Below are 27,031 nucleotides of genomic sequence, written 5' to 3'. Positions count from 1 at the left end.
CGAGTCTGTACGGCATTTCTCGCCCACAAAGTAGTGCAATGGGCCTGCATAGATGGTCAAAGTACTCGTGAGTTTAATTCGAGTTCCACCCATCCGGTATAGTGCTGCAGGTGCTCTTGTCTGTTGGTATAATAACATTTCCAAATGTATAACCAAGGGTTGAAAGTTAATTTGTTATGTTTGCAGGTCTTCTCTATCGCGCTCCAGAGCTTCTGCGGGCAAGTCAGCTGGACCCCTTGTGCATGGTGCATGGCACACAAAAGGGGGACGTCTACTCGTTCGGTATCGTCTTGTACGAACTGCATGCTAGGCATGGGCCTTTCGGAGAACCCGGATTCGCCGCGTCTGAGATCCTACACCGGGTGATACACCTCATGCCAGGACAACCACCCTTCAGGTAGAGACATATTGTACAATTTCACTTTTACAGAGCCTTTCTCAATTCAATGACGCGTTCTTTCCTCTGCAATATTTAACATTGAAATGTCATATAATAATATTAAGATCGGGAATCGAAGGCTCCTTTGTGAACTATATTGAGACGGAACAGCACGGTGATGATGATTATGATGATTATAATTATTCATTTCGTACACCAAAACATACACAAGTTAAGTGAAATATGAACTCTGTCTTACAGTTCTATTATTAAATTTGTTCTTAATTGGAACCATAGACTCTAATTATACTGCTTTTGGTTTCTTTTCGCAGATGAAAATACCGTATATACGCGAATACTCCGCGCCATCGAATAATCCGCGCACTCTAATTTTTGGAGAGAGAAAAAAAATGGCTGTAATTTCCGGTTTATTTACAAGAAATTAATCACACATAATGTACTCCAAAACTAAATAAAATATCAATTTGTTTTAAGAAACGCGTCATAATCTTCACATTCTGTTGTAAGAACATCCTACAATAGCAAATTAGGAAACACTATCTTGGATAATTTTGTAGACTAATGGAGGTCATGATGAAAGGTTCCAACCAATCAGAAAGAGACCAGCCAATATCTCACCTCTCATGCCATCTATGCGAGAGATGTAGAACTTTTTGTTTTACTTGTGGTTTGCAAAGGGAAGAGTCCTGTGAGTCGTTCGTTAACGATAAGAATAGTTGAAAACGTAGTCTGGGATGAATCTTTAGAATCGATTCGTAATGTATGATTGAATCATTAAAATCTACTTCTAAAAAAGAATCTACGCCACACAGACCGAGGCGCGAGGTCGGACAAGGCTATGAGTGTGTTCCGAATCTCAGCGCTGAGCAATCTGATGGCATCACGTTGTCCGAATTTCAATGATGACTCCACTGGTGTCGCACCGGTTCTATCAGCTTATAGGGGTGATGGCAGTATCCATCAGCCGCTATCAGTGAATCTGATTGGTTCTTGTCCAGGGCGGGAATTAGCAGACGAAAGACATCGTGCACTGTTGTGTTATGCGATGTGTTCTTCTGTATTGTTTTTAATGTGCACAACGTAAAAAAAATGTTAATGGCTTATGAACGAATATGTCAACGGACCAGTTATTAGTACTGATTCAAGAAATAAATTGATTATGCTCTCTTTCTTTCGAGCGAGATGACAGTATGTAAATTTGGCAAAATCTTGTCAGCATAGCACATACAACAACTTTTACAGCCGCCATGATAGTCATCCAACCTTCCAGTAGTTTTGTTTCTATTTCGCTGCAGTGTGACGTCATTGATGTCACCGGTCGAGTGAGATTCGGAATACGCTGTATAGTATAACGGGATCCAGTGTTTGAGGCGAAGCAACATCAATCTTATTTTCAAATAATGCGCGCACCCCAGTTTTTCTTCGCTAAATTCCAGAAAATTATGTGCGGAGTATTCCCGTATATACGGTATTACATATTTTACAAATTTTATTAAGTGTTTGAACTGTTCTCTGAAATTTGTTTTCCACTTCATATAGCATGCAAACAAACATATACTGTAGTATCTTCCTTCCTTTTTACTTGTCTCTTGAATTATGTTACGGGTGCTTTGATTTTTGCGTATCGTCTCGAACTGACATTCGGGAAGCCCAGGTTGAGATTTCCAGGCCGGCCAATCTGAGTGTGGTTTTTTGGGGGGCTTTCCCACTCGCAAAGGCGAATGCCGCATTGGAATTTACTTTCCATCTACCCGAAACGTTCTCTCCTATGTCTATAATGTGGCTGATCCCTTACCTGGGAAATTCCTCCATTGTCCAAGTCTCGTGTTTGATCCAAAGAATTATTCCTTCCCTTACAGGTACTGACTTGTAAAACCCAGAAAAGAGATTAAAGATGGGCAAAGAAAAAAACACTTAAATTTTTAGTACATTTACTTGCTTCTGGAGACTTTTCATATAATAGGTTAAATTACATAGCATTTAAAAGTTTGAACGTTTAAACTTGATTAATTAATTGACAAATAAAACTGGGGAAGAAACTAAAACTAGAAGGCGTTAAGTGCTTGCTAAGGGTCTTGCGTTCGAGAGTTCCTAACCTGTTGGTTGTGTACCTCACATCGGGGTCCACTGTTTCACAAGAGGGGTTTAGATCATTTTTACAGTAAAGCCAGGAAGAAGGCTCTTTTCAGTTGCCCACTTTTCATAAATTACGCTATAACACACAAAGATTTGGGCAGCTTAACACTAAAAAATAAGTTTCGAAGAGAAGTATGTCATCAGCAAGTTAGACAGCTTCTCATTCCTTGGTTTGTGACGAAAGCTATCAGTCATACCGCAGTCATCGTGACTCTAACCCGGTGCTTACGTGAGGTTCCATACATTATGAGTGGAGATTGTAACTTCACTGTTCTATTTTGGCGTATGTTCTCGGCTACTACTTAGATTCCATCGGAAATAATTCATGTTGTTGTTTAGTCAATTGTCCGAAGACAGGTCTGAACCTCACAAGTGATTCCAAAAAGCCACCACTTATAAGGCAACTAGGCCAGGAGATAACGTGGTAGGGTGGTCAGTTTCTTTCCCCCTCCATTTCATACATCACCGATTAGCTACATATTACACTAATCAGATGCATACGAACAATTGTTCTTCCTCTGACACATATCGTCAAGTGAGATGTAAGGCCTGATAACAGAAGTACATGTCAGCCAGAACCTCAATCGGAGGAAAAATAATTCATGCTGGAATATTATTTTTGATTGTCATGTACTCCCTGCAGTTCGGCAGTAAAGTACAGTTGAATCATTGTTGACAGGCCTCAGCTGGAGCTGCTGGAGAATAGCTTCAACTTTGTGCGGGATTGTCTGGTGGAGTGCTGGGCTGAAAACCCGGAAGATCGTCCCGACTTCAAGACCGTGCGCACCAAACTCAGACCACTCAGGAAGGGCATGTAAGTGACGAAGACAACAATTAAATCCTGTTCATATTATTTTATCGTGATTAAAATTGGTTCAGCAACTCTAGAACGGAAATTAATGAATTAATTTATTTATTTATTTAAATTGACTTTATAATTTATTTACTTTTAATTCTTCTCGTACTGTATTCCCTTTATTCCAGTTTATTATTTACCCTTTTTGTCTCAGTTTATGATCTTACGTTTTATTATATTCTATTTTATGTAATATATTTTCCTTTTGCCGTATTTTACATTTAATGATACACAGCTTCATTTCGTTCTTTTCTACATTTACAGTATATCCAAAACACTCTAACATAAAATGACAAATTACAAAAACAATGCTCTAACTAGTATTATTTATGATTATCTATAGGCCTATGGAATAAAGCAAGTAATAATAATAATTGGTATTATTATTATTATTATTATTATTATTATTATTGATATTATTATTATTGATATTATTATTATTGATATTATTATTATTGTTATTATTATTATTATTATTATTATTATTATTATTATTATTATTATTATTATTATTATTTATTGCTAAAATAAAGATACATATTATTGTTTTTTTCGGAGAGTGGCAATTACGCGCAAACCAAAATTTTACTTGCTACAAACTCATAGCTGCGCGCGGCGGTCAGTTGGGATATCAGTGGAGTATATGTGAACTACGCGCGGCAGTTAGTTCTGGGTATGTATCTACTGCGCGCGGCGTTCAGTTGGGATATCAGTGGGGTATATGTGAACTACGCGCGGCAGTTAGTTCTGGGTATGTATCTACTGCGCGCGGCGTTCAGTTGGGATATCAGTGGGGTATATGTGAACTACGCGCGGCAGTTAGTTCTGGGTATGTATCTACTGCGCGCGGCGTTCAGTTGGGATATCAGTGGGGTATATGTGAACTACGCGCGGCAGTTAGTTCTGGGTATGTATCTACTGCGCGCGGCGTTCAGTTGGTATATCAGTGGGGTATATGTCAACTACACGCTGCAGTCAGTTCTGGATATATATCAACTGCGCGCAGGGGTCATTTTTTGCTTTTTCTTCCCATTTTTCAGAGACTTAGGTCTCCCTATTTTATGAATAGGAATGGTTAAAAATGCACGAACGGGGTACTTGTCAAGAAATTTAAAGTACTAGTCCCCTAACTGCATTGTATTCTTCACCTGACATAATCAGGAATATTAAATCCAGACGTTTGAGATGGGCAGGGCATGTAGCGCGTATGGGCGAATCCAGAAATGCATATAGAGTGTTAGTTGGGAGGCCGGAGGGAAAAAGACCTCTAGGGAGGCCGAGACGTAGATGGGAAGATAATATAAAAATGGATTTAAGGGAGGTGGGATATGATGATAGAGAATGGATTAATCTTGCTCAGGAGAGGGACCGATGGCAGGCTTATGTGAGGGCGGCAATGAACCTCCGGGTTCCTTAAAAGCCAGTAGTAAGTAAGTACCCGAACTGGGTACATGTCAAGATGTTAAAATGGTAATAACGAACTGGGTACTTGTCAAAAAATTATTTCTTATTATAATAATAAGACACGATTTTAAAAAAATGTAATCGGCTAATATATCCTTAGTCTGTATTAAGAAATGAGTTATTCTAGGCCTATAATATATTTTCTTCTCTTTTCATACGCAGGATTAGGTTTAGCTCTGTCGCCATCATTAATTTTGATCTATGTGCTAGTCTGTGTCAGGATATGTGTGTGGATGTGCACCGTTAAAATTCAGGTCGAAATTCTTATGAAATGCGTCACAAGCATTTGTGGTTCTTTCTGATGTTACTGTATCTGAAGCCCAAATTTCGAAAGGAAGTGTTGCATCTGACTTTATGAAATTAGAAGTTAAGTAATCAATTAGATTTGTGGGATTTTTTTTTTATTTTATTTTATTGGGTTATTTTACGACGCTGTATCAACATCTAGGTTATTTAGCGTCTGGATGATATGACGGTGATAATGCCGGTGAAATGGGTCCGGGGTCCAGCACCGAAAGTTACCCAGCATTTGCTCGTATTGGGTTGAGGGAAAACCACGGAAAAAACCTCAACCAAGTAACTTGCCCCGACCGGGATTCGAACCCGGGCCACCTGGTTTCGCAGCCAGACGCGCTGACCGTTACTCCACAGGTGTGGACTTGTGGGAATTATACTCATCAAATCCTCAACAGAAGCGTCACTTACGTGTTGGGGACAAAGAAACGTTAGGCCGAATACCGAGTACAACCATCTGCTAATTTCACTATTAATGTCCTTATATCCAGATTAAAGGTCCAAAGCTTGAATTTTTCTCTCCCATGTCAGTGTTATATGATACCTACAACATTTATTCTTCATTTTACTTTTATCTCACGTTTCTCAGGAAATTGTAGATCTACACTATTTTTAAGTTAACCCTTGTTTTGTATCCTATTCGCAAATTAAATTGCACTTTTCTATTCTGAATCCTAATACTCAGCCGTAGATTTCGGCCAGATGTCCCAGTTGTGGGTAAATAAATTATTATTTTATTTTGTTACGTCTTATTCTTTTTTTTTTCTTTTTTTTTTTTTCTTGTGGCTTTTCTGTTCGTGTCCTTTTTTATTTCTGTATTTATTTTTTATCCATACATTTTTTGTGTATTTCATCTCGTTCTTTACAGGTACCTCCTTTTTTATTATTTTCATTTATGTCCTTGCTTTCGTTTTTGTTTGTTCCATATCGTTTTCCTATTTTGCTTCTCTGTTTGTTACTTTATTTATATCTTCATTTCTTCCTTTCTTTCGTACTTGCATTTCTGTTTCCGTTAGTCTGCGTCTTTTCCTTTTTGCGTTCTTTCTTTTTTTTTCTCTTTCCATCGTTCCCCATTACTCTTTTCTTCTTTATTTCTGTTTCTATCTCATTAAGTTTAGTATATTTTACACTAAATTTGCGCTCGTATCACTTCAACGGTTCTTGCCATAATGCTTTTCCGAATCCTTTGTTTAACGTACCACATTATCATGGCCTCTCGACGGCAACGTCGTTTATAACATTTTATAAGAAATGTTTCAAGGAAACGAGTGATATTGCCCTACTTCGTGTGACACTGTATTAATTACTCTCACTCATGGAGGCGACCTCCGAATTAACCTCCTGCTATTCATCAAGTTGATGTGGACGAATGCCGGTCTTCGCGTGTTGTGGTTATAGCAGAGAACTTATTGCACAACATTTTTATCTGTGCTTCCTCCCACACATTCAGATCAGATAAGATATTATAAATTGCGACTGGAGCAATTTCGAGGAAATGCACAGAGAAAATGAGCGAGCGAGAAGCGGAAGAGTATGGATCGAGTGCAGAGGAAGCAACTTTATTGAAATATTCCAGTTGTGTACACACTCTATACACTGAGCGTTTCTCTCAGAGCGTTTCTCTCAATGCAATATGTCACTCAAAATAAATATAAAGGCTTACCAGACTCTGTATGTATTAACTATAAGGTCAAATGTCAAGAAAGAATTATTATAATAATTGTGAGGAGAAGTGATTCCCTTGCTATAACTGAGAACTGAATAAGGTAATCGATGAAAGTGTCAGAAATTCCAATTTCTACTTCTTTGCATCGAATAATATGTCGTCATTATGTCGGATCCCGAATTCCTCCACCCGTTTCTGCTGGCCCCTCTGTAAAGGCTAGTGGCTGGGCTCTAAGGCTCTTTCCTGAAAATGTTTTCTGTATGGAATTGGAAATCTATATAATATTATACAACTGTTTAAAATAATTTAAAGAAAAAGGTCCGTGAAGTAAATAAATATCACGTGATTTATCCTGTTTCGAAGACCCTGCAGCATAACCACTCGGACCATGCTTTCAAAGTGGTAAACGAGAAATGTGCCAGAAAATCAGTTTTAGTTATAACCTTTGTTCAAAAGTTTCGCTAGTGTTTAATGTACCAGCCAAGAGATCTGAGGAACGCTGAAAGTGTCTCTGCATAGGCATGACGTCAGGCTGGCTTGCTCTTATTTTATTGTTTGGTTAGTAATAGATTTGAAAAAGTTTCTGTCAAATGTTACTGTAATACACTCTTTTTTATACCAAGTATTATATATTTCATTTTTAGAATTTCAAGAGGATAAATTAAAGTTTTTAGAAAAAAACGGGCATATATAGGTCTAATATTTATTTGATGTTTTCCATAACAATATTCATGTAGCCATAATTCTACGAAAACACAGTATACAAAACTTTAAAACAATGAATTATAAGTGGAAAACCTAATAATGAAAGTGCCAGAATATAGAAAAATAGTTTGACAAGACACACACACTATTTTTTCATATTGTGTATTATATTATATTACATTGCATTACACTATACTATACTATACATATACTATACTATATTATACTATACTATACTATACTATACTATACTATACTATACTATACTATACTATACTATACTATACATGTCATATACTATACTATGCTATATTTAAAGGTAGGAATTTATACCACAGTATGAGGATATTAGGTTAGTTGTGCTTAGACTGTTGTTACGTCATAAATGACGTGAAGCCTGAGGTATGACCAGATTACAATTGAAATGTGTTGTGAATCGCAGAAATTGAATGGGGTTACGTTTCTTTTGCGTTGGGTTCAGCATTGTGCTCCGGCAATTGGTTTATCTACATTGCACTGCGATTCGTTGATTAGTTAAACAGATAGAACTGCAATCTCACCCTGCTTTATATCATGGCAGAGTTCCCTGGCAGGTACCCATGTACCTGCATTGCTGGCTACTCTCTCTCTCTCTCTCTCTCTCTCTCTCTCTCTCTCAACAACGAACACTCTGTGCATACCTAACCTTGTAGTCTCTGTGAGTAAATTCCTATCTTTAATTATATTATATTATATTATAGTATATTATATTACGTTACGTTACATTATATTATATTATATTATATTATATTATATTATATTATATTATATTATATTATATTACATTATATTATATTATTTATCTATTTATTTATTTATTTATCGGAGCTTCCCCAAATTAGAGGCTGCCATTAGACAAAGCATACAAAACAATGCAAGAACAAATAGATTATGAGAGCTAAAAGAGTAAGAAAAAAGGCAAACAAATACACAAACAAACAATGGCAGTTTACAGAAGAAAAAAAATTTCAAGTAAAGAATCAATGAAAGCTAAGAAGGAAAAAGAAAAATGATAATGGTGCGTCAATTTTTTCCATATGCTGAATTAGAGTCCATATAGGTGGTTTCGTAAAAGTTTGACTGACTCTCTAATTATGAGGAGGGCCAGTTCATTCAGAAAAGATTTGTGCAGTCGTAGGGTCTTACGGAATTTAGAAGAGAAGTTGGGTATCGTTCCTCTTGCTCCAAACATCAATCCCGTAACACTAATATCGTGAAGTTGGTATTTATCTTTGTAATACGGGTAGATTGCTCGTTTCTCCTCATGTACGTCTTTTTTTTTATTAGGTTATTTTACGACGCTGTATCAACATCTAGGTTATTTAGCGTCTGAATGATATGAAGGTGATAATGCCGGTGAAATGAATCCGGGGTCCAGCACCGAAAGTTACCCAGCATTTGCTCGTATTGGGTTGAGGGAAAAACCCGGAAAAAACCTCAACCAGGTAACTTGCCCCGACCGGGATTCGAACCCGGGCCACCTGGTTTCGCAGCCAGACGCGCTGACCGTTACTCCACAGGTGTGGACTGTACGTCTTCGGGCTGTCCTTTGTACGTTTCAAACCTGATGGTGCGGTCGATTATCATACCCTGAGACAGGGATTCACTAATGGCGATTATGTCAATTCGTCTGTTACTGCCATTGTCGGCGGTTCCGTGGACTATTTCATAGACGGTGTATTTTAGTTTTCTAAGGGCATCGGCCAGTTTAGTTCTAATTGCATGGTGCCTATGTATACACAATGTTTCGCCATAAGGGCATGCTCCCAGGCGTTATTCTGTACAGTGAATTCACTCCCTCTAACAAATGGATAACTAAACCCGATGGAATGACTAGCGGTGAATGGAAGGAGGCTATCAAGATGACTGCCAACGTAAGCGCTGTAAGAGCCATACCAGGTAGGTCTCAGGACAATCACTGCAGGCGATGCCTCAGTGAGATAGAAACCCTTGGACATGTCCTGGGAGCCTGCCCTTATGGCGAAACATTGCGTATACATAGGCACCATGCAATTAGAACTAAATTAGCCGATGCCCTTAGAAAACTAAAATACACCGTCTATGAAGAAGTCCACGGAACCGCCGACAATGGCAGTAACAGACGAATTGACATAATCGCCATTAGCGAATCCCTGTCTCAGGGTATGATAATCGACCCCACCATCAGATAAAAATGAAATACTGTACAATATAACATAGATTGATAAATGAAAATAATATTATCACAAAAGTCTGAATGAAAATGCAACTTACTTAGTATTAGAATCAGATCACAATATAGTCGTAACTTTGTGTTTTACATAAGCAACATTGACGATGGAGCGCCTATATTGTACTGTGATTTATAGTCTATGCGTACCTGCTTACAACTTATGCATTCACGTAAGATGTACCAGAAGAAAATACTCGATCCGCTGTACGTTTGGGAACACAAATGCCCTGCCTGTTGATCAGTTTCAAAGTTTCTTTCTTCACTCTTTCCAACACAGCTTCATTTCTTATTCTGTCTGTTCATTTCACACGCCCCATCCTTCTCCATATCCACATTCCAAATAATTCCAGTCGTTTCTCTTCATTTTGTCGTAATGCCCATATTTCTGCCCGATACTGTGCCACGTAACTAACTCCACTAGAGTGTTCCTTAGTTCATTTTCCAGAGGTCCACAGAAAATGCTCCTTTTCCTATTAAAAGCTTCCTTTGTCATTGTTATCCTCCTTTTGACTTCCTGGCAGTAGCTCATGTTACTTCTTACAGTACACACCAAGTATTTGAAGTCGTTAATTTGTGTATTTTTATTGTACGTTTTCAGGAAACCGAATATTTTTGACAACATGATGGCGATGATGGAGAAATACGCAAACAATCTAGAAGCTCTCGTTGATGAACGCACGGATCAATTAGTTGAAGAAAAGAAAAAGACTGGTAACTTTCAGTATTTGAATAACATGGAGTTTATTTGTTACAAATGTTCTCTATGATCGTATGCAATTTTTAATACTAGAAAATAAGAATTGAGGCAGTAGCCGGAAAATGGGTCTATAGGTCCTTTTCGGGAGAATGTTTAATTCGATTTTCCATTTTAAAATCTACTTAGTTTCAATATCATGTAAACAGAGAGCAAGATAGCTAATTCTAATTAATGAACCTATGCACCCTTGCGTAGTTGTGGGACTCAGCAAACTTCATTGAAGATTTCCTCAAAGTGAATGTGAGTTCATCCAGGATGTGCATTAAAGTGTAAACTGCACTCTGAAGATGAACTTTGAAGTGAGTGTGAGTCCCTAACACTTGTTTATATTACAGTATTTAGGTTATGTTATAGCTTCTGCTATATTTAATTTAATTTATTGGTCTGACTCAATATTTTGGGTTTGCCCTGCGACACAGAATAGCTCACAGTAAAATTTAAAATGAAAAATTATATAAACAGGTTTCAGACAAAAGTGATTAAGACATAAGAAAAAAAATAGAACCAAGTAGAATTTAAATTGAATGTACGCCATAAAGATGCTGACGAAATATCGCTACAGAACATTTTATAATGGTGGTGCCACTTTACAAAGGCTTACGGATTGGTGCCTCTCGCTCCAAAGAAGAGACCGGTAACTGTGATTTTTTCAATGTTGCATTTCGCTGATAGGTACTGCATCGTGGGCTCGTAGATTTTCTTTTTCTCTTCATTCACTTCAGGTGGTTGAGTGGCTGTGATTTCAAATCTGATCGTAGGATCAATTATTTCGGCTGTCTGTTTATTCCTATTTATATGGACAATCACGTATAAGACTTTGTTTTAAGATTTACTGAAAATCATCTGTCAAGTGACCTTGATTACTGGGATCCGGATAACTGAAGTTTTAATAAAAATGAAACTGAATCAACAAAGCCTTCTTGACTGGTAACCGTCCACAGAGTTCAATGAAGATTCCATAGTTGGCACAACTGATAACAAGAAAACAGCTAATCATAATACACTACTGCCATCTAGCATAATATTTGTAATGTTGAGATGGCATAATAATACATTTGAAGACAGTTGTATTTTCGTAAGTCAATTAATATTTTATTTTATTGGAGTACTTCGTTACTTCTAATCTTTATATACTTTCTTCTAATCGTGTAATAGTCAAATTCCACTCGAGTTTTGATTTCCTCTAGATAAACCAAAACCTCTAGTGAGATTATTGTTGATAAGAGTGCAATAAAATCACAATTACATAAAAATAAATCTTTCAATCATTGTTTTCCCGAAACATGACTTTTGCTTATGGGCCCCTTTTCCGGTTACCGCCTCAATTACATTGTAATACAACGAATATTTCTTCAGAAATGTCAATTTTGATTACGTATCTTCAAAAAATATGCTAAACTCTTTATTGCACTGTAATTAAAAAGTAGAAAATTATTAGCAATCTTCTCTTTCTTGAAATGTGCGATGTTTGTAACAAATCATTTAATGGAAGTGTTGTTGTGATAGAGGCGCTGCTTTACGAGATGCTGCCTCGGTACGTGGCTGAACAACTGAAGAGAGGCAATAAGGTGGAAGCGGAGAGCTTCGACTGCGTCACCATCTACTTCAGCGACATCGTGGGCTTCACCACCATGTCTGCAGAGAGTACGCCCCTGCAGGTAGGCTACTGCCGTGGAGAAAATCTTTATATTTTGATGATCCTTTCCAGTGGCATAAATAACAACCATACTGACACCAGACACAATTGTTTACAGTCAACACCGGCTGGAATATGGTGCACTCCGCAAGCCGGTTATTTATTTATTTATTTATTTATTTATTTATTTATTTATTTATTTATTTATTTATTTATTTATTTATTTATTTTACAAAATTGTTAAAAATTTGACTCCCTCCGTGGTCTTCTTGGTCAGCATGCTGGCTTACAGATCTGGAGGTCCCGGGTTCGATTCCCGGGCTCAGCTCTCGGTGAATTTTTCTTGAAGAAGAAAAATTACCTGGGTGTCTAGAGTCTGGAAATTTGTATGAATGTGAGTGTGCCGGGTTAATATTAATTAACCAATCATCAAAATATAAAATACATCAGGACTGTCGTTGGGGCAGTAACCTGAACACACGTTTCAGCGTCACATTGTTGACTAGAAAAAAAAATTGTTCAAAAAATGAGTTTGTTGACCCTCGTACTCGATTTAATCGTCCACACCTGTGGAGTAACGGTTAGCGCGTCTAGCCGCGAAACAAGATGGCCCGGGTTCGATTCCCGGTCGGGGCAAGTTACCTGGTTGAGGTTTTTTCCGGGGTTTTCCCTCAACTCAATACGAGCAAATGCTGGGTAACTTTCGGTGTTGGACCCCGGACTCATTTCACCGGCATTATCACCTTCATCTCATTCAGACGCTAAATAACCTAAGCTGTTGATAAAGCGTCGTAAAATAACCTACTACTCTCGATGTAATCTCCTCATAGCGCCGTATTTCCTCAGAACTAGCATTCTGTAATCGATTCCTGCAGTATTTCGTGTTTCCAATGTTATTTACTGATAAAAAAATAGTCAATACAAAAAACAACGGACCAACAATAAAAATAAAATTAAAATTAAGACTAAGAAAAAAAATTAAAAATCGGGCTCATTCATTTAAATAACTTATCAACCATTAACACACAACACTCTAACTCATCAATTCAGTATCTAGTATAAAGTATTAAAATCGTGGAACAAAAAACGAAATTGAACAAAGGAATGTTATGCTTCGTTTTCACAACGCTCATCATTGACAAGCAAACATTCTCAAGTTATTTTTTTTCTTTCACCATGTTAACAAAGTCAAAACAAGTGTTTATACAAATTTTGGCCACTCTAACGCAATTACGAGGGCTGTAGAAAAATTATTTTCCCTGGGACCGTTTACAGAAAGAAAACAAAATTTCATGGAAAAATTTACAGGAACAGAAATTTTTCAACATATTCTCCACCGGAATTGAGACATTTGTCATACCGTGGGATCAATTTTCGTAGCCCTGTGTCGTAGAAGTCTGCCGCCTGGGATCTGAATCAGTGTGTGACAGCCGTCTGCACCTTTCTGCTGATCCCACTGTATGACAGATGTCTCATTTACAGTGGGGAATATGTTGAAAAAATAGCTCAACAGTTGTAACTGTTCCAATAAATTTATTTCAATGAAATTGTGTTTTCCTTTTTCAGAGAAAATTATTTTTACGGCCCTCATAATTGACTTCGAGTGGCCAAAATTTGTACAAGCAATTGTTTTGACATTATTAACATGGTGGGAGAAAAAAAATAACATTGTTTTTGGTTTCTTAAGCTCAAGAAAATAAGAAAATAATCACGCTAACGTTGAACCAAAATACCAAGAACATTCCAGTAGTCATACAAGCCTATATGGACAAGATTAATAAATTGGTGACAATTTAATTTCCTATGTTTTCTTTCCAGACAACTTGATAGGAGAATTATTCTATAACTTTATGAAATACTGCTTAGATTAATTCGTAGCGTGTGGTTTATTCATGGTGGTATTGCATCTCTGGTTTTTTAATTAACAAACATTTTATATAACCAATTTCCAATTAAATGGATTGGTTGTAGGGGACACATTATCTGGCCTACACGATCCCCAGACCAGTATCTAGTTGCAATATCACTTGTACAGTTACTTTAAATCTGTTTTAATTGACAATGAATTGAAAATATTTAATTTCTGTAACTTCTTGATTAGTTTTCTCAATGTAGACAGAAACTTGAAATTTTGAACAGATGAGGTGATCTACAATGAGGCATTACAGAGATATTATCGATGCACAAGGGGTTCAGTTACAGCACTATCTACGAATTTTTGTAAAGATGACTAATTTTTTGGTCCTACAGAATTCTCAGTTATGGTTATTATTTGTTAATGACTGCAACAAATTCCCTCCGACACTGGAGATGGAACCCAGGATCCCCAGTTCTACGCACTGGGTGCTCTATCCCTGAGCCACGCCGAGGCTCAATCTACAGCATTGGATCAATGTTTCGTCTTTGGTTTTTTCCCTTTGTGGCCTTACTCCATGTTCGACCTAATTATATTATGTCATCATACAAGGAGCGCACTCATATGAATGACGTGTGGCGGGGATTCCACAGATTTTTTGCACTGTTAGACGAATAATTTACGAAAATATTATTAATTTTTTGGTCCTACAGAATTCTCTGTTATGGTTGAGTCTCGGCGTAGCTCAGTGGTAGAGCATCCAGGCGTAAAACTGGGAATCCTGGATTCGAATCCCGGCGCCGGAGCGACTTTTTCTTCGTCATTAACTAATATAACTATCTTTGAATGTAAGCATATGTTTCAGGAATACAAAAACAACTATAATTTCTGATCAAATCAAGTTTGCATACCAGTTTATATTAATGTTTTATTATTTTTAGATCCACAATTAATTCGACTCTGAATTAGACTCGACATGTAATTAAATGTCCTTTATTTAACCCTTTACAGCACAAATTAGTTTTTTATGTTCTTCATTTCATGGATCATAAGAAAGCTTCGATCAATTTTTTTCAACATTTTAACTCTGCACACAATTTCAAAACATAGATGCAACCTCTATGTATACTCAAGAGATGGTTCCTTGGTGGAATATCTGTGCCATAAAATTAAGATAGAAAACTGTGGTTCTTCTGAACAACCACTATGCTGCAAAGGGTTAAGGAATATGAACGCGAAAATAATGTGTAAAGATTTTACGAACGTGTACTAAAGGCAGGTTCACAATAAACCGGGAACGGAAACGACAACTAGAACCAGAACTGAAATATTTTAAGTAAATGTTTTTAAATGTAAGCATTCACAATTAACTATCGTGAATGATCACATTTAAATACTTTTATTTTAACATTATTTCCGTTCTCGTTCTCGTTGTCGTTTCCGTTCCCGGTTTATTGTGAACCAGCCTTAATTCTTTATCAGAATACATTCTGCTGCGAATATTGTCTTATGAAACACCTTGTGTAAAAAGAAATTCGAATTAATAAATATGAATAAGTTAGCTGCAGTGAACAAAGGCTCTCAAATTAGTAAGAAAAATATATCTATCAACATTTCACCAAATTAAATCTTTTGTCAGTTGTGACACTGAAGTAAATATTTTTCGACTATATATATTCGTTACCCTCACATGGGCTTCGAAGTTTTATCGTCGCATCATATAAACAAGCAGTAGTAGCCACAAGCCAAGTGTTTCTCGTAACTGTTTCTACTCTAAACTTAATCTCCCAGTTTCAATATTTTTGCCAACATTCTGTTCAGACACCAACTAAACTAATCTCCAGACTTCTGTGAGATGTGGATAAGTTTGTTTCCGCTTGTGTTTCAGGTTGTGGACTTCTTGAATGACTTGTACACCTGTTTCGACTCAACCATCGAGAACTACGATGTCTACAAAGTAGAGACGATTGGGGATGCGTACATGGTGGTAAGTACACAAGTGCAGCATTCTCATTAATTAAAATTGAATACACACGAAATCCATAAAACATTGCCTTCTAGATGACCACAATTTAATATACTGGACTTTTATTTATGAAGATATTTAAGTTTCTTTTCGTGTTAAAATCTAATCGGAAATGTTGGGGGACTTCGTGGCTGTATTGATGCGATAAAATTACATAACACCGGGGAAAGATCAGTGCATCCGGGACGCAGTTTGGTGACGGTTGAAGTTTGTATCTGTGCCGACTGCGGACGTCATTTAATATTGCTTAGTACAGTGGTTCCCAACATTTTTTTGATTGACGACACACTTTACTGAACGCCCACAATATAGTGGCACACTTATTTGTTTTTATTAATAACAATAAAATAACAACAACTAATGATTTTCTTGTGGAGAAAAATGTGGTGAAACTCTTGTGTAGAATATTTCATAGCGTGCGAGGAGATGATTACTGTTCACTGCGCAGGAATTTTGACGTTTTTGTCTTCCTTTTCGTCCAACTAAGACTTTCAAGGTCTAAGCGGAATTCAAAGAAAAATTAAATTAAAAACATACTTATTTACACACACGTTTCGCTTGCATGATGAAAAATGCAAGGAAAAAAGTGCCGGAACGCCGTTCCAGCGCGTTCCGCCAGAAAAAAAAGCACTGATAACTTCTATGTAATGTCGGACATCCAGTGTTGTAGATAGATCGATGTTAACAAGCAATCGGAAAAAAAAAACAAGCGGCAACTTGAGTGAAATTAGAAAAATACATACGTAGAATATGTCAAAAATCCCAACCTATCTATGCCGGATGTCCGACAAAAGATTTTTATGATCGTTTTTGAAAACTCACATATTTAAATTAATATGACGTCTGCGCTTCGTGGGTTGCACAGAGTTTCTCTATATGTGGCCTTATGATTCACAAGATACATTAATCATCGTCAAGATACAGCAGTCTGTTACTTTAAACAGAGTTCACTATTTTCATAGTAGAAAATGCTGATTCACACAAGTATGACGTTGGAAACGGCAGTTATACTCGCAAATGTATTTTTACTTTATTCGGCACCATCGACTGATGTGATAAAACATTTTCGCATATAAAGCACTCGGGATTTTGTTTATATTCATCTCCACGCCATGTAAAACGATATTGCAAGTATTCATCACTATGTTTACGAAACGCAGTACGTTTTTGTGAACCCTGAAGGGAATTTTCGCGCTCATTATTTGAATTAGTACTGGTGTTATCTAATTCTAACCCAGAGCTTGATTTCGAATTAAAAATTTGTCCATGATAAAATATAAATCAAGCACTTTTCATAAAATAGTCGCACTATCATACTGAAACTGACCAATATGTTCTTACGATTCTAAACTCTAGGGCCTACAGTATTTTATTATTAAGTGGGAACAGTAAACGAATTACTAAGCATTGTTGCAGGTGTTCACGTTTCATTGGTAAAGTCTGTTTCAAAATAAAATGTACCATATCAAAAACTTCGTTGTAAATAAAAAATGCGTTCTAAAGAGACTTTGTGGATGACATACAATTTATTTTTCAATTCCAAAATTTCGCGACACACTCCAAGGTGGTGCGCGACCGGTTGGGAACCCCTGTAGACTCATACGTTATAAGCGTACGTCCAGATTTTGTTTGTATATTTTCGAGATTTTCGGAAGTATTTCTTTTTTTAGGCTTTAATGACAGAGATAAGTTTTCTTCAACGTTAATATGAGTATTTCGTAAAGAATGGCCTGGCGATTTGTTTTAATATCATTGCTTATATTTCACCAACGAATTAATTAATTAATTAATTAATTTGTTTGTCATTAAGCAACACCTTTTTGGCGAGGCGACACTTCACATTTAGTGTACAGTACCGCCTTCCCGTTTTACAACGCCTCTCGCACAAGTCATTAGATAATTAATTGTTTTAATTTATTATTACATATCTTCCACTCTGTCTTTCCTCGTCCGTCATCATTTCTTCCACTAACCTTACTCCTCTCCCATTACTACACCAAAATATTATACTTATAACTCTGTACCCCACTCCTCTATGGCATACTTCCCCTCACTTCACATCTCTATCTAGTTGCAATTTTAGACCTTACTGCTAAATTTTTCACATTTCTACTTTATTTTAGGTCTTAGTTTTCTTTTCTCTCGATTTATTTCCCCTCCACATCATTTCCTTAAGTCATACTGATTTTCCCCCTTGTTTTCCTCTCTTCTTTCATCACTGCTTCCTGCTCTATTTTGTACTTCCATCACTCTACTTTTCGACAGCCTCGATTTACCTAGTTCCTTTACTCTCTTCGGAATGGCCCCGAGCTGCTGTCCACTATTTTCCTTCGATTGCACTGACATCATGTTCTGCTGCATCTGCTGAATTACAATTCGCCTCTGGAATTCGTTACCTAATGACGTCAGGGACTGCCGGACTTTATCACAATTCAAAATTAAATTGGAAAATTTTGTCTTAGTTAATGTTTTTAGGTATTGCTAGAAGTATTGATTTGTGTTTTTTTCTTTTTCTTTTTTAATCTGGATTATAATTGCAAGTTTCTTGTTTATGTTAGTTAATTAGTTAGGATATAATTAATTATAATACTTAATCACTCATTTAAAGTTTGTGTGACTGCAACCTGTGCATATTTTTGTGTGGCTTTACTTTGTTTATAGTGTTTTCTCTCTCTGTCTCTCTCTCTCTCTTTATTTTTTTTTGTAGATTTATTTTGAAATAGTGTTTTTCCTCTGTTTTTCTATATTATTGTATTTGTATTCCTGGTGTTGTGGAAGAGAAGGCCTGATGGCCTTAACTACACCAGAATAAATAAATAAATAAATAAATAAATAAATAAATAAATAAATAAATAAATAATAAATAAATACTAAATTCGCGTCACTTCTACTTCTTCTTCGGACGACGTCACTGCTTGCTTCCCTGGTACTTTGGTTGAACTCACCACTTCCACACATGTCTCACTGTTCTCGTGTACACTGACCATATAAGATTTGCTGATGATATGGCGTTGTTAGCAGAAGAGGATGTGATATTAAGGGATATGCTACTGGAGCTAAATGACAGCTGTGAGCAGTATGGGATCAAGATAAATGCTAACAAGACGAAGAACGTAATCATAGGAAGAAAAATGAAGAAGGTAAACGTGCGAATTCTAAATGAGGCAGTAGAACAAGTAAAGAGCTTCAAATACTTCGGGTTTACTATAAGCAGTAATATGAGCTGCTACCAGGAAGTGAAAAGGAGGATAGCAATGTCCAAGGAAGGTTTTAATAGAAAAGGAGCATCTTCTGCGGACCTCTGGAAAAAGAGCTAAGGAAAAGATTAGTGAGGTGCTTTGGGTGGAGTGTGACATTGTATGGGGCAGAAACATGGACATTACGACGAAGTGAAGGGAAGCGAATATAAACATTTGAAATGTAGATATGAAGAATAATTGAACCTGTGACGTGGACAGACAGAATAAGAAATGAAGCTGTGTTGGAAAGAGTGGGTGAAGAAATAATGATGCTGAAACTGATCAGAAAGAGAAAAATGAACTGGTTTGGGTCACTGTCTGAGAATAAACTGCCTATTGAAGGATGCACTGGAAGGAATATTGAACTGGAAAAGAGTTCGGTGTAGAAGACGTTATCAGATGATAGACGACATTAAGATATATAGATCATATGCGAGCCAAAGAGGAAGAAAATGGGAAATATCATAGAATGCGGGTTTGCAGTGAAAGTCCTGCCCTTGGGCAGAACACTATGAATGACTTAATTAATTAATCAATGAATAATAACTGTTAAATTGTACTCAAGCCTTCAGACTATAAATTTACTGGAAACAATGCCTCTAACAAACTTAGACTCTCTCGCTTTTCTAAACTTGAATAATAATAATAATAATAATAATAATAATAATAATAATAATAATAATAATAATAATAATAATAATAATAATAATACTGATAATAATAATGCTGATAATAATAATAATAATAATAATTATTATTATTATTATTATTATTATTATTATTATTATTATTATTATTATTATTATTATTATTATAAATCGAAATGAAGATAATGTTACCACTAGTTAGAGAAATTGAACAAAATACCGTAAATTTAAAAATACTAAGTTGTTATTGCTGAGTAAAACACCGAACATTCCTGCAAACATCAATGTTCTAAACGTTAAAATATAAAAAAAAAAAATAACTAGTTCTGTTACCTTACAAGTTTCATTACAAATAATAATAACAAACAGATACTATGACAAACAATCGGAACACCGAAGCCACTGGTGCGGACCGCGGCAACAACAACAAGCCACCGTCCCACACCTTAATAGCGACGTGCTACCAGTCTGACGGAAATCATCAGAGCCAATTGGCTAATACCGTTTAGATGATTAAATAACTTATATCGTCTCCAATAATCCCGTTTTGCTGAACGATGGAGTCGTAATAGAGCCAATTGGCTAGTCTACATCCATCGAATCACAGTCATTTTACCTAAGAGCCAACTGGCTAGTCTCTGAAATTGAGACATCTCATCCTAAGGCGCTAAGACAAATGTCAGGATGAGACCTAAAAGAAATGGGCCACGGACCTGCTTTCACTTCCCCAGACATTGGTGACGGCTCAAAATTAATGATTATTCACATTGAACTCGGGCTCTAACAGAAATCAATCGTCCCCTTCTACAGATCAATGGAGTCATCAAAGAGCCAATTGGCTGGTCTCCTGATCTGAGAAAAATCATCAAAGATCCAATTGGCTATTACCGTTAAGATGATTAATTCCCACGCGTTCGAATCTTCAAACAGCCAAATTGGCTATTACCTTTTCGTGCCTAGACTTCTGCCACTCTCCTCCTAGTTGGTACCATCGCGTTTCTAACTCCTCCGGATCAGGTCGCTGAACTTCTCCCCCTACCTCCCGTATGTTGTAGCTAATCAATTACGTCAATTTTCGACTTCCCCCCTCGAAATTTTCTAGCGCTCCTTCACTGGGGCGGCGAAACCCGAAGTGAGACAAATGGCCAACTAACTTGGAGCTCACATATTCAGTTTTCACAGCCCCAACTCCTCCCTTGCAAGGACGTGTTTTCACTGAAGATGTCCACCGGAGTAGTGGACAAAACGTTTGGTTGTAACACCGACAGACCACGGCCCTCTAGCTCGGAAAATACGCATCCTATCGACGTCGGCCGTGAAAGCCTACATTCTTAGAATAATAACAAATTAAGTAAAATCGTAATTAAAAGTGTAATTTATTTAGTTAGGTAATTCTCATTAATAATTAATAATATTGAACTGTCGCATTGTACATGCAAATAAGTAAAATATTAAAAAAAAAAAAAATAGAATATATTTTTATAAAGACGCGAACAATAAAAGAATAGCCTAAAAGCCAAGTTAGTATGTATCCTACTCAGAATGTTAAAAATCAGCTGTAGAACAGGAGGTAAGGGGAACCTTAATATGGGTAACCGGACACTACCATCTGAATAAACATCTAGACATATTGGACCCCATTGATAATCCAGTATGTGGGGAATGTGAGGTAATGTTTAGTTATCAACTCAAATTCTGCTAGATTGTACAGTTTAGCCATCTCACATAGGGAAACACATGTCATGTTGTTTTTTTAAGGAAATAAAACCGCGAATCTGGTCACCCAGTGCTGTCTCCTGGGGTACTTTCTAGTTTATAGGGTGCATTCCGGAATGTGTGCATTAATAGCAATCTGCTCCCTAATTAAAGAAGGAAAAGAAATAATGGAACTAATAAGGAAAATAAGAAGAAGTAAATTAAAATAAGCATAATTATTTTCCGCATTCCATTCCATTCCATCTACCTAGCAATTACTACAAGTTAAATCGTTGTAAGTCGTCTGGGGACACTGCACTAAAAATTATATTCTTTCATGTAATACAAATATCAATAAATGCCAATTTATATGCAAAATGTAAGTGAAATATACATACAAAATAATTATTTACAATGAGCAGAAGTACATGTTTCAGGCAGCTCGTTCAAACCAGAAATGATATAATGTACTCTAGTTCATATAAATGGCGTAATGATAGACAATAGAAAGTTTCCGCCAGTTGCAAGTAGCACTTGCTTTGAAACATATCGAATAACTGTCAAAAAATTTAATTATGGTTTATTTAACGACGCTCGCAACTGCAGAGGTTATATCAGCGTCGCCGGTGTGCCGGAATTTTGTCCCGTAGGAGTTCTTTTACATCCCAGTAAACCTACTGACGTGAGCCTGTCGCATTTAAACACACTTAAATACCATCTACCTAGGCCGGGATCGAACCCGCAATCTTGGGCATAGAAGGCCAGCGCTATACCAACTACGCTATCTAGGTTAACTGTCAAAGACATTATCCCGGAAACAGCATATGACGAATAATGTATCGTATTTAAAACTATGTTAAATTTCGTAATTTCAAAGACGTTTTTTCCCTTAAAAGCATTTATTATTATTATTATTATTATTATTATTATTATTATTATTATTATTTATTTATTTATTTATTTATATATTTATTTATTTATTTATTTATTTATTTAATCTGACAGGATTTAGGCCATAAGCCCTTCTCTTCCATCATACCAGATAGCACATATAAATACAAAAAGGAAATACAGACGTTGATGAAAATAATACAAATTAAATTAAAGCCCTATAGAGGGTCAACAGGGTCAGAAGAACACTCTAGAGCTCTCATCGAGCTAATACAAAAAAAGGAAAGAAAAACAGAGATAGCAATGATGATACTGATAACTGACAATAATAATAATAGTAATAATAATAATAATAATAATAATAATAATAATAATAATAATAAATGCATTACATATTAATTGTCAATTTTACAACAGCATAGTTACAATATTTACTATATGTCATGGGTTAAGCTGAAGTTCCTGACAGGTGTTCAACAAGCAATTCCATGAACTAGAATTTGATTTTTTTATTTAAATTTGAATTTTGATATTGTCCGACAGTCTCTGACATGCTCAGGGAGAGAGTTCCAGAGGCGTGGAATAGATATGCTGAAAGATGATGAGTAGAAGGATGTTCTGTACAGAGGAATAGAGAGAAAGTACATGTTCCGGGTTCGAAGTAGTGAAAGGTAAACAAAACGAGATGCTAGGTAAGAGGGTGAGGAGGTGTGGATGATTTTAAATAGTAATAAGAGAGAGTTGAAAAATCTTCTTTCTTTAAGTGGACTCCAAGACAACAATTCTAGTGACGATGTTACATGATCGAATTTTCTAATGTTACAAACGAAACGAACGCAGATATTGTGAACACGTTGTAGTCTGTGGGCAAGATCAGTATTTAGATTCGTGAATATAGAATCGCAATAATCGAAGTGGGGCATCACTAAAGTTTGGATCAGGTTATTTTTAAGGCTGAGAGGTAAAACGTTGGTTAAGTGTCTAAGGGAATGAATTATGGAAAAAGTTTTCTTACATATGTAGGTCACTTGACTTTGAAAATTTAAATTTGAATCTGAATATACCCCTAAATTTTTTACTGTCTTACTATATGTAATTGTGGTATTATTTATTTTTGTATTTGATACAGTGGCTAGATCTGTTTTGTTTAATGCTCGTTGGTGGCTCATTATTTTAGCTTGTGATTTGTCTGGATTTAGTCTGAATCCAAATTTTTGCTCCCATTGAGCTACAGATGCTAGATCTTCATTAATTCTGATCACAGAGTCATTAATTGTACAAGTTCGGGAATGAATGTAAAGTTGTAAGTCGTCAGCGTTGTAAGTTTTCAGCGTCAGTTATTTAAAATGCGGCATTGCATATCTTTCTTGCCATTCATATTTCTCTGGAATTATTTGTGCATGAATAACTCTGACAAACATATACAGCTGCCATCAACAACTTGTTATTTTTAATCCTCCGCTGGTAACATGAATAATACAGCATTCGTTGGTAACTGGGGTTGCATGCCATCCCATGCATTTAAAATGCAGATAAACAAATGCTATATATATTTACTTATAGAACCACTTTCACTATTAAATGAAGGCTTTCCTACACACAAAAGTAACAGATTTATCATAAAAGGATACACAATAATACAGTTTTAAAGTGCCGAAAAATAGTGATTACAAATGTCCTTCTGTGGTCGTGATCACTACAGACTGGTCTGCCATACTTAGAACATTGTATTCGTTTTTCTGTCTTTTGCTCGAGAGCAGAAATAACAGTTAGAATATTTTTGTATCTTGGTGGGTCTGAGTTCGATCTCTTTGGAATCTCTGTCTCGTTTCAATAAAGTAATATTCACAAAGAGGTCACGAGCAAATTATTGTCTAAACGTCGTTTCATGTGAGGAGATAGAAGTTGCAAAGCCAGGTTCCTAATTTTTTTCCTTTCTGGATTTGTGATAATTTTGTTGACGTATATAGGACCAATGAATTGAGAGCAGCTGGTCTGAGAATTCCAAAGAACATTAGAACTAGTGAACGGCGCGTGTATCTTGAAACGGTATTATCATGTACCATTTTGTCGAACATATCAATCCTTTCTTTCTCATCATTATGAAATTCAATTATTACTGGTCTCTTTGTTTTCTCATTTACATCTGAAGTATTATGCATTTTTTTATGTAATTATCATTTATTTACCCTTTTAAAGCATTGATGATACATGATGTCTTTTGTCATCGATAGGAAACTGTGAGAACAATACTTTATATTTTCCATTATATACGTCAACGTTTACAATGTACATATCATCAACAATACCATCATCAACGTCACCATCTTCATAAATGCACTATTCATAAAATCTGCAAAGTTTGGACCTTTCACATTCATACCAGATAACATTTCAGACAAATCGACAAAGAACTCATAATTTCACTACATGCAGTTGAAACCTGATACAGTGAATACAAAAAATAATGTTCTTTTTGCACAAAAGGTAATAAGAAGTTGACTTTCCATAGAGTATAAGATTACTCTAGACTATGTATGGCGGTACAATTCAAAGAATATGAGAAGGAAATATTTGCCTCCGTCAAAGGTAACAGGGCGGCGTACAATCCTAGGGGACAATTAAATCCACTTACAACCGGAAGTAACGGGACCATCGCCAGGGCAATGAATATTCCGAATCTTTGGGCAATCAAGTGAGATTACATAGACGGGCATAAAACACTGAACAGAAATACCAATATAACACACATAAAAATATCTCGCTGGAATTGCGCGCAACCCCTCTTACCATCGGAGAGTTAAATGTTTAATTAAACCCGTTAATTTCATGTGCCATTGTTGTAAACATCTTATCGCTTTTAAGACAGTCACTGTAGGATATAAAGCAGAATCAAGAATGTCGAAATCTTTGCAAGTAGCGTCTGTGAACGCCTGAATCAGTCCATCTAGACTGTTTTCAGTATTGGTCTGCGAGAGAAGTTGCCTATCATACAGGCAAACAATAAATTGTATCGCTGTTTCATTCAGTTTTAAGGTATTCTAAGGGCCGATTGTATAAACATTTAATCTTAGATCAGAGGTTAAATTAATCCTCGTTCTAACTGAACTTGGAATTCTGCGTTGTATAAAATGTAATCTGAGATTAATTTGTCTTAAACTAAAGTCAACTTTGACTGAAGAAATTTCTCGGATTAAGTTAGATGATCCAAGTTCAGTTATTTCTTTTCTGTTTAAAATATACGAGTGGCAGATTGTGCAAAAAGAATAACCATTATCATTAATATTAATAGGTATGGTAGGAGTACATTTATATACATATATTTTTTTAAATTTCTTGCCTTAATACACAAACATTCTTATATTTTATAAGGCTTTATCGTGTTCAGCAGTATCAAATAACATAACCTATAATTATATTATGTTTATAACCATTAATTATTAATGGACATGATAGATACATCCATAAATTTTCAATTAACTGTATTACTAAACGAAAATTGTCTTTTTATAAAGCTTTATTATGTTAGGAGTATCAAACACCATAACATGATAACAATTTGGAGAACGGTCAACTTTCTTCTTATTGTCCGCCATTATTTACAATGCACAAACCAAACCAGTGTCTCCAACAGAGTGTACGGAAAGTCGCCAAAAAGTAGTTGTAAAGTCGCTAGATTTCTCATTATCAACAAAGAAAGATTAAATTTTGTCACTATGGGGTGCTAAAAAGGTCGCTAAATCCCTATTTAAGCAATATAACAGTTAAAAGAAATTGTCGTTGAAAAAGAGTTAAAGTCGCTATATTGGCAACACTGAGCAAACCTGTACAATATGGCCCGCGCATCACATACTTCACCTGTTTATGCGATGTTGCGAAATCCTTTTCACGTGAACTTAGATTGCACTTTAACCAAGGTAATTTGATCGCAGGAAAGTTTTATACAATAGAAGAAGTGTCTGAACTCGGTTCACTTTCCGATCTTCGATCAAAGTTGATTTTTAGTCGGGGAGTTTTATACAATTGGGCCTAAGTGTAAACCATAGCAGAGCTGGTTTAGTATCGAAATGAACGTCCGTGAAAATGTGTTCGATTATATATAGTAGACGTTCCCACCCATTTTCCAGAATCAGCATTCCCAAATGGACCTTTTCCCGAATAGATTTTCCTGAAGCCAAATTCCCGAAACCACGGTCCGGAATTTCATTTAGTGTTCAGTTTCCCGTATATATTATACGAAAAATTACCGAACATTTGATTACTTTGATGTCACGCATTCAGTGGCAGAAGGCGACCTGTACTTCCTCGTTATGATAAGACATTTTGGAACCAGTACAATTCCACATTAAATAATGGACACCGAACAATAATCTGTCGGAAGATTTCCACAATCATCTGCAAGTGGTGTTTAGGAGATAGCATCCAAGCGTTTACACTGCTTTCTCTGGGCTCCAAAAGGAAGAGAGCGACGCGAGGACCAAGATTCTGGAATTCACATTGGGTAGAGGCGTGA

The 27,031-nt window shown here is 36.2% G+C and overlaps 1 protein-coding gene across 1 annotated transcript in view; it reads left to right on the top strand.

Annotated features, from left to right (window-relative positions):
- Positions 1-27,031, top strand: part of LOC138704813 (guanylate cyclase 32E) — a 786,020-nt gene that overhangs the window by 743,152 nt on the left and 15,837 nt on the right. Inside the window, exons 15-19 of the mRNA XM_069833092.1 lie at positions 187-397; positions 3,216-3,350; positions 10,371-10,483; positions 12,036-12,187; positions 15,909-16,007. Coding sequence (XP_069689193.1) covers positions 187-397; positions 3,216-3,350; positions 10,371-10,483; positions 12,036-12,187; positions 15,909-16,007 — 710 coding nt within the window. The remainder of the gene's footprint in view (positions 1-186; positions 398-3,215; positions 3,351-10,370; positions 10,484-12,035; positions 12,188-15,908; positions 16,008-27,031) is intronic.

This window comes from Periplaneta americana, chromosome 8, assembly GCF_040183065.1.
Source record: "Periplaneta americana isolate PAMFEO1 chromosome 8, P.americana_PAMFEO1_priV1, whole genome shotgun sequence".
Taxonomy (NCBI): Eukaryota; Metazoa; Arthropoda; class Insecta; order Blattodea; family Blattidae; genus Periplaneta; species Periplaneta americana.
Note: the sequence above shows the minus strand (reverse complement) of the source record. Positions and strands in the feature narration are given on the sequence as shown.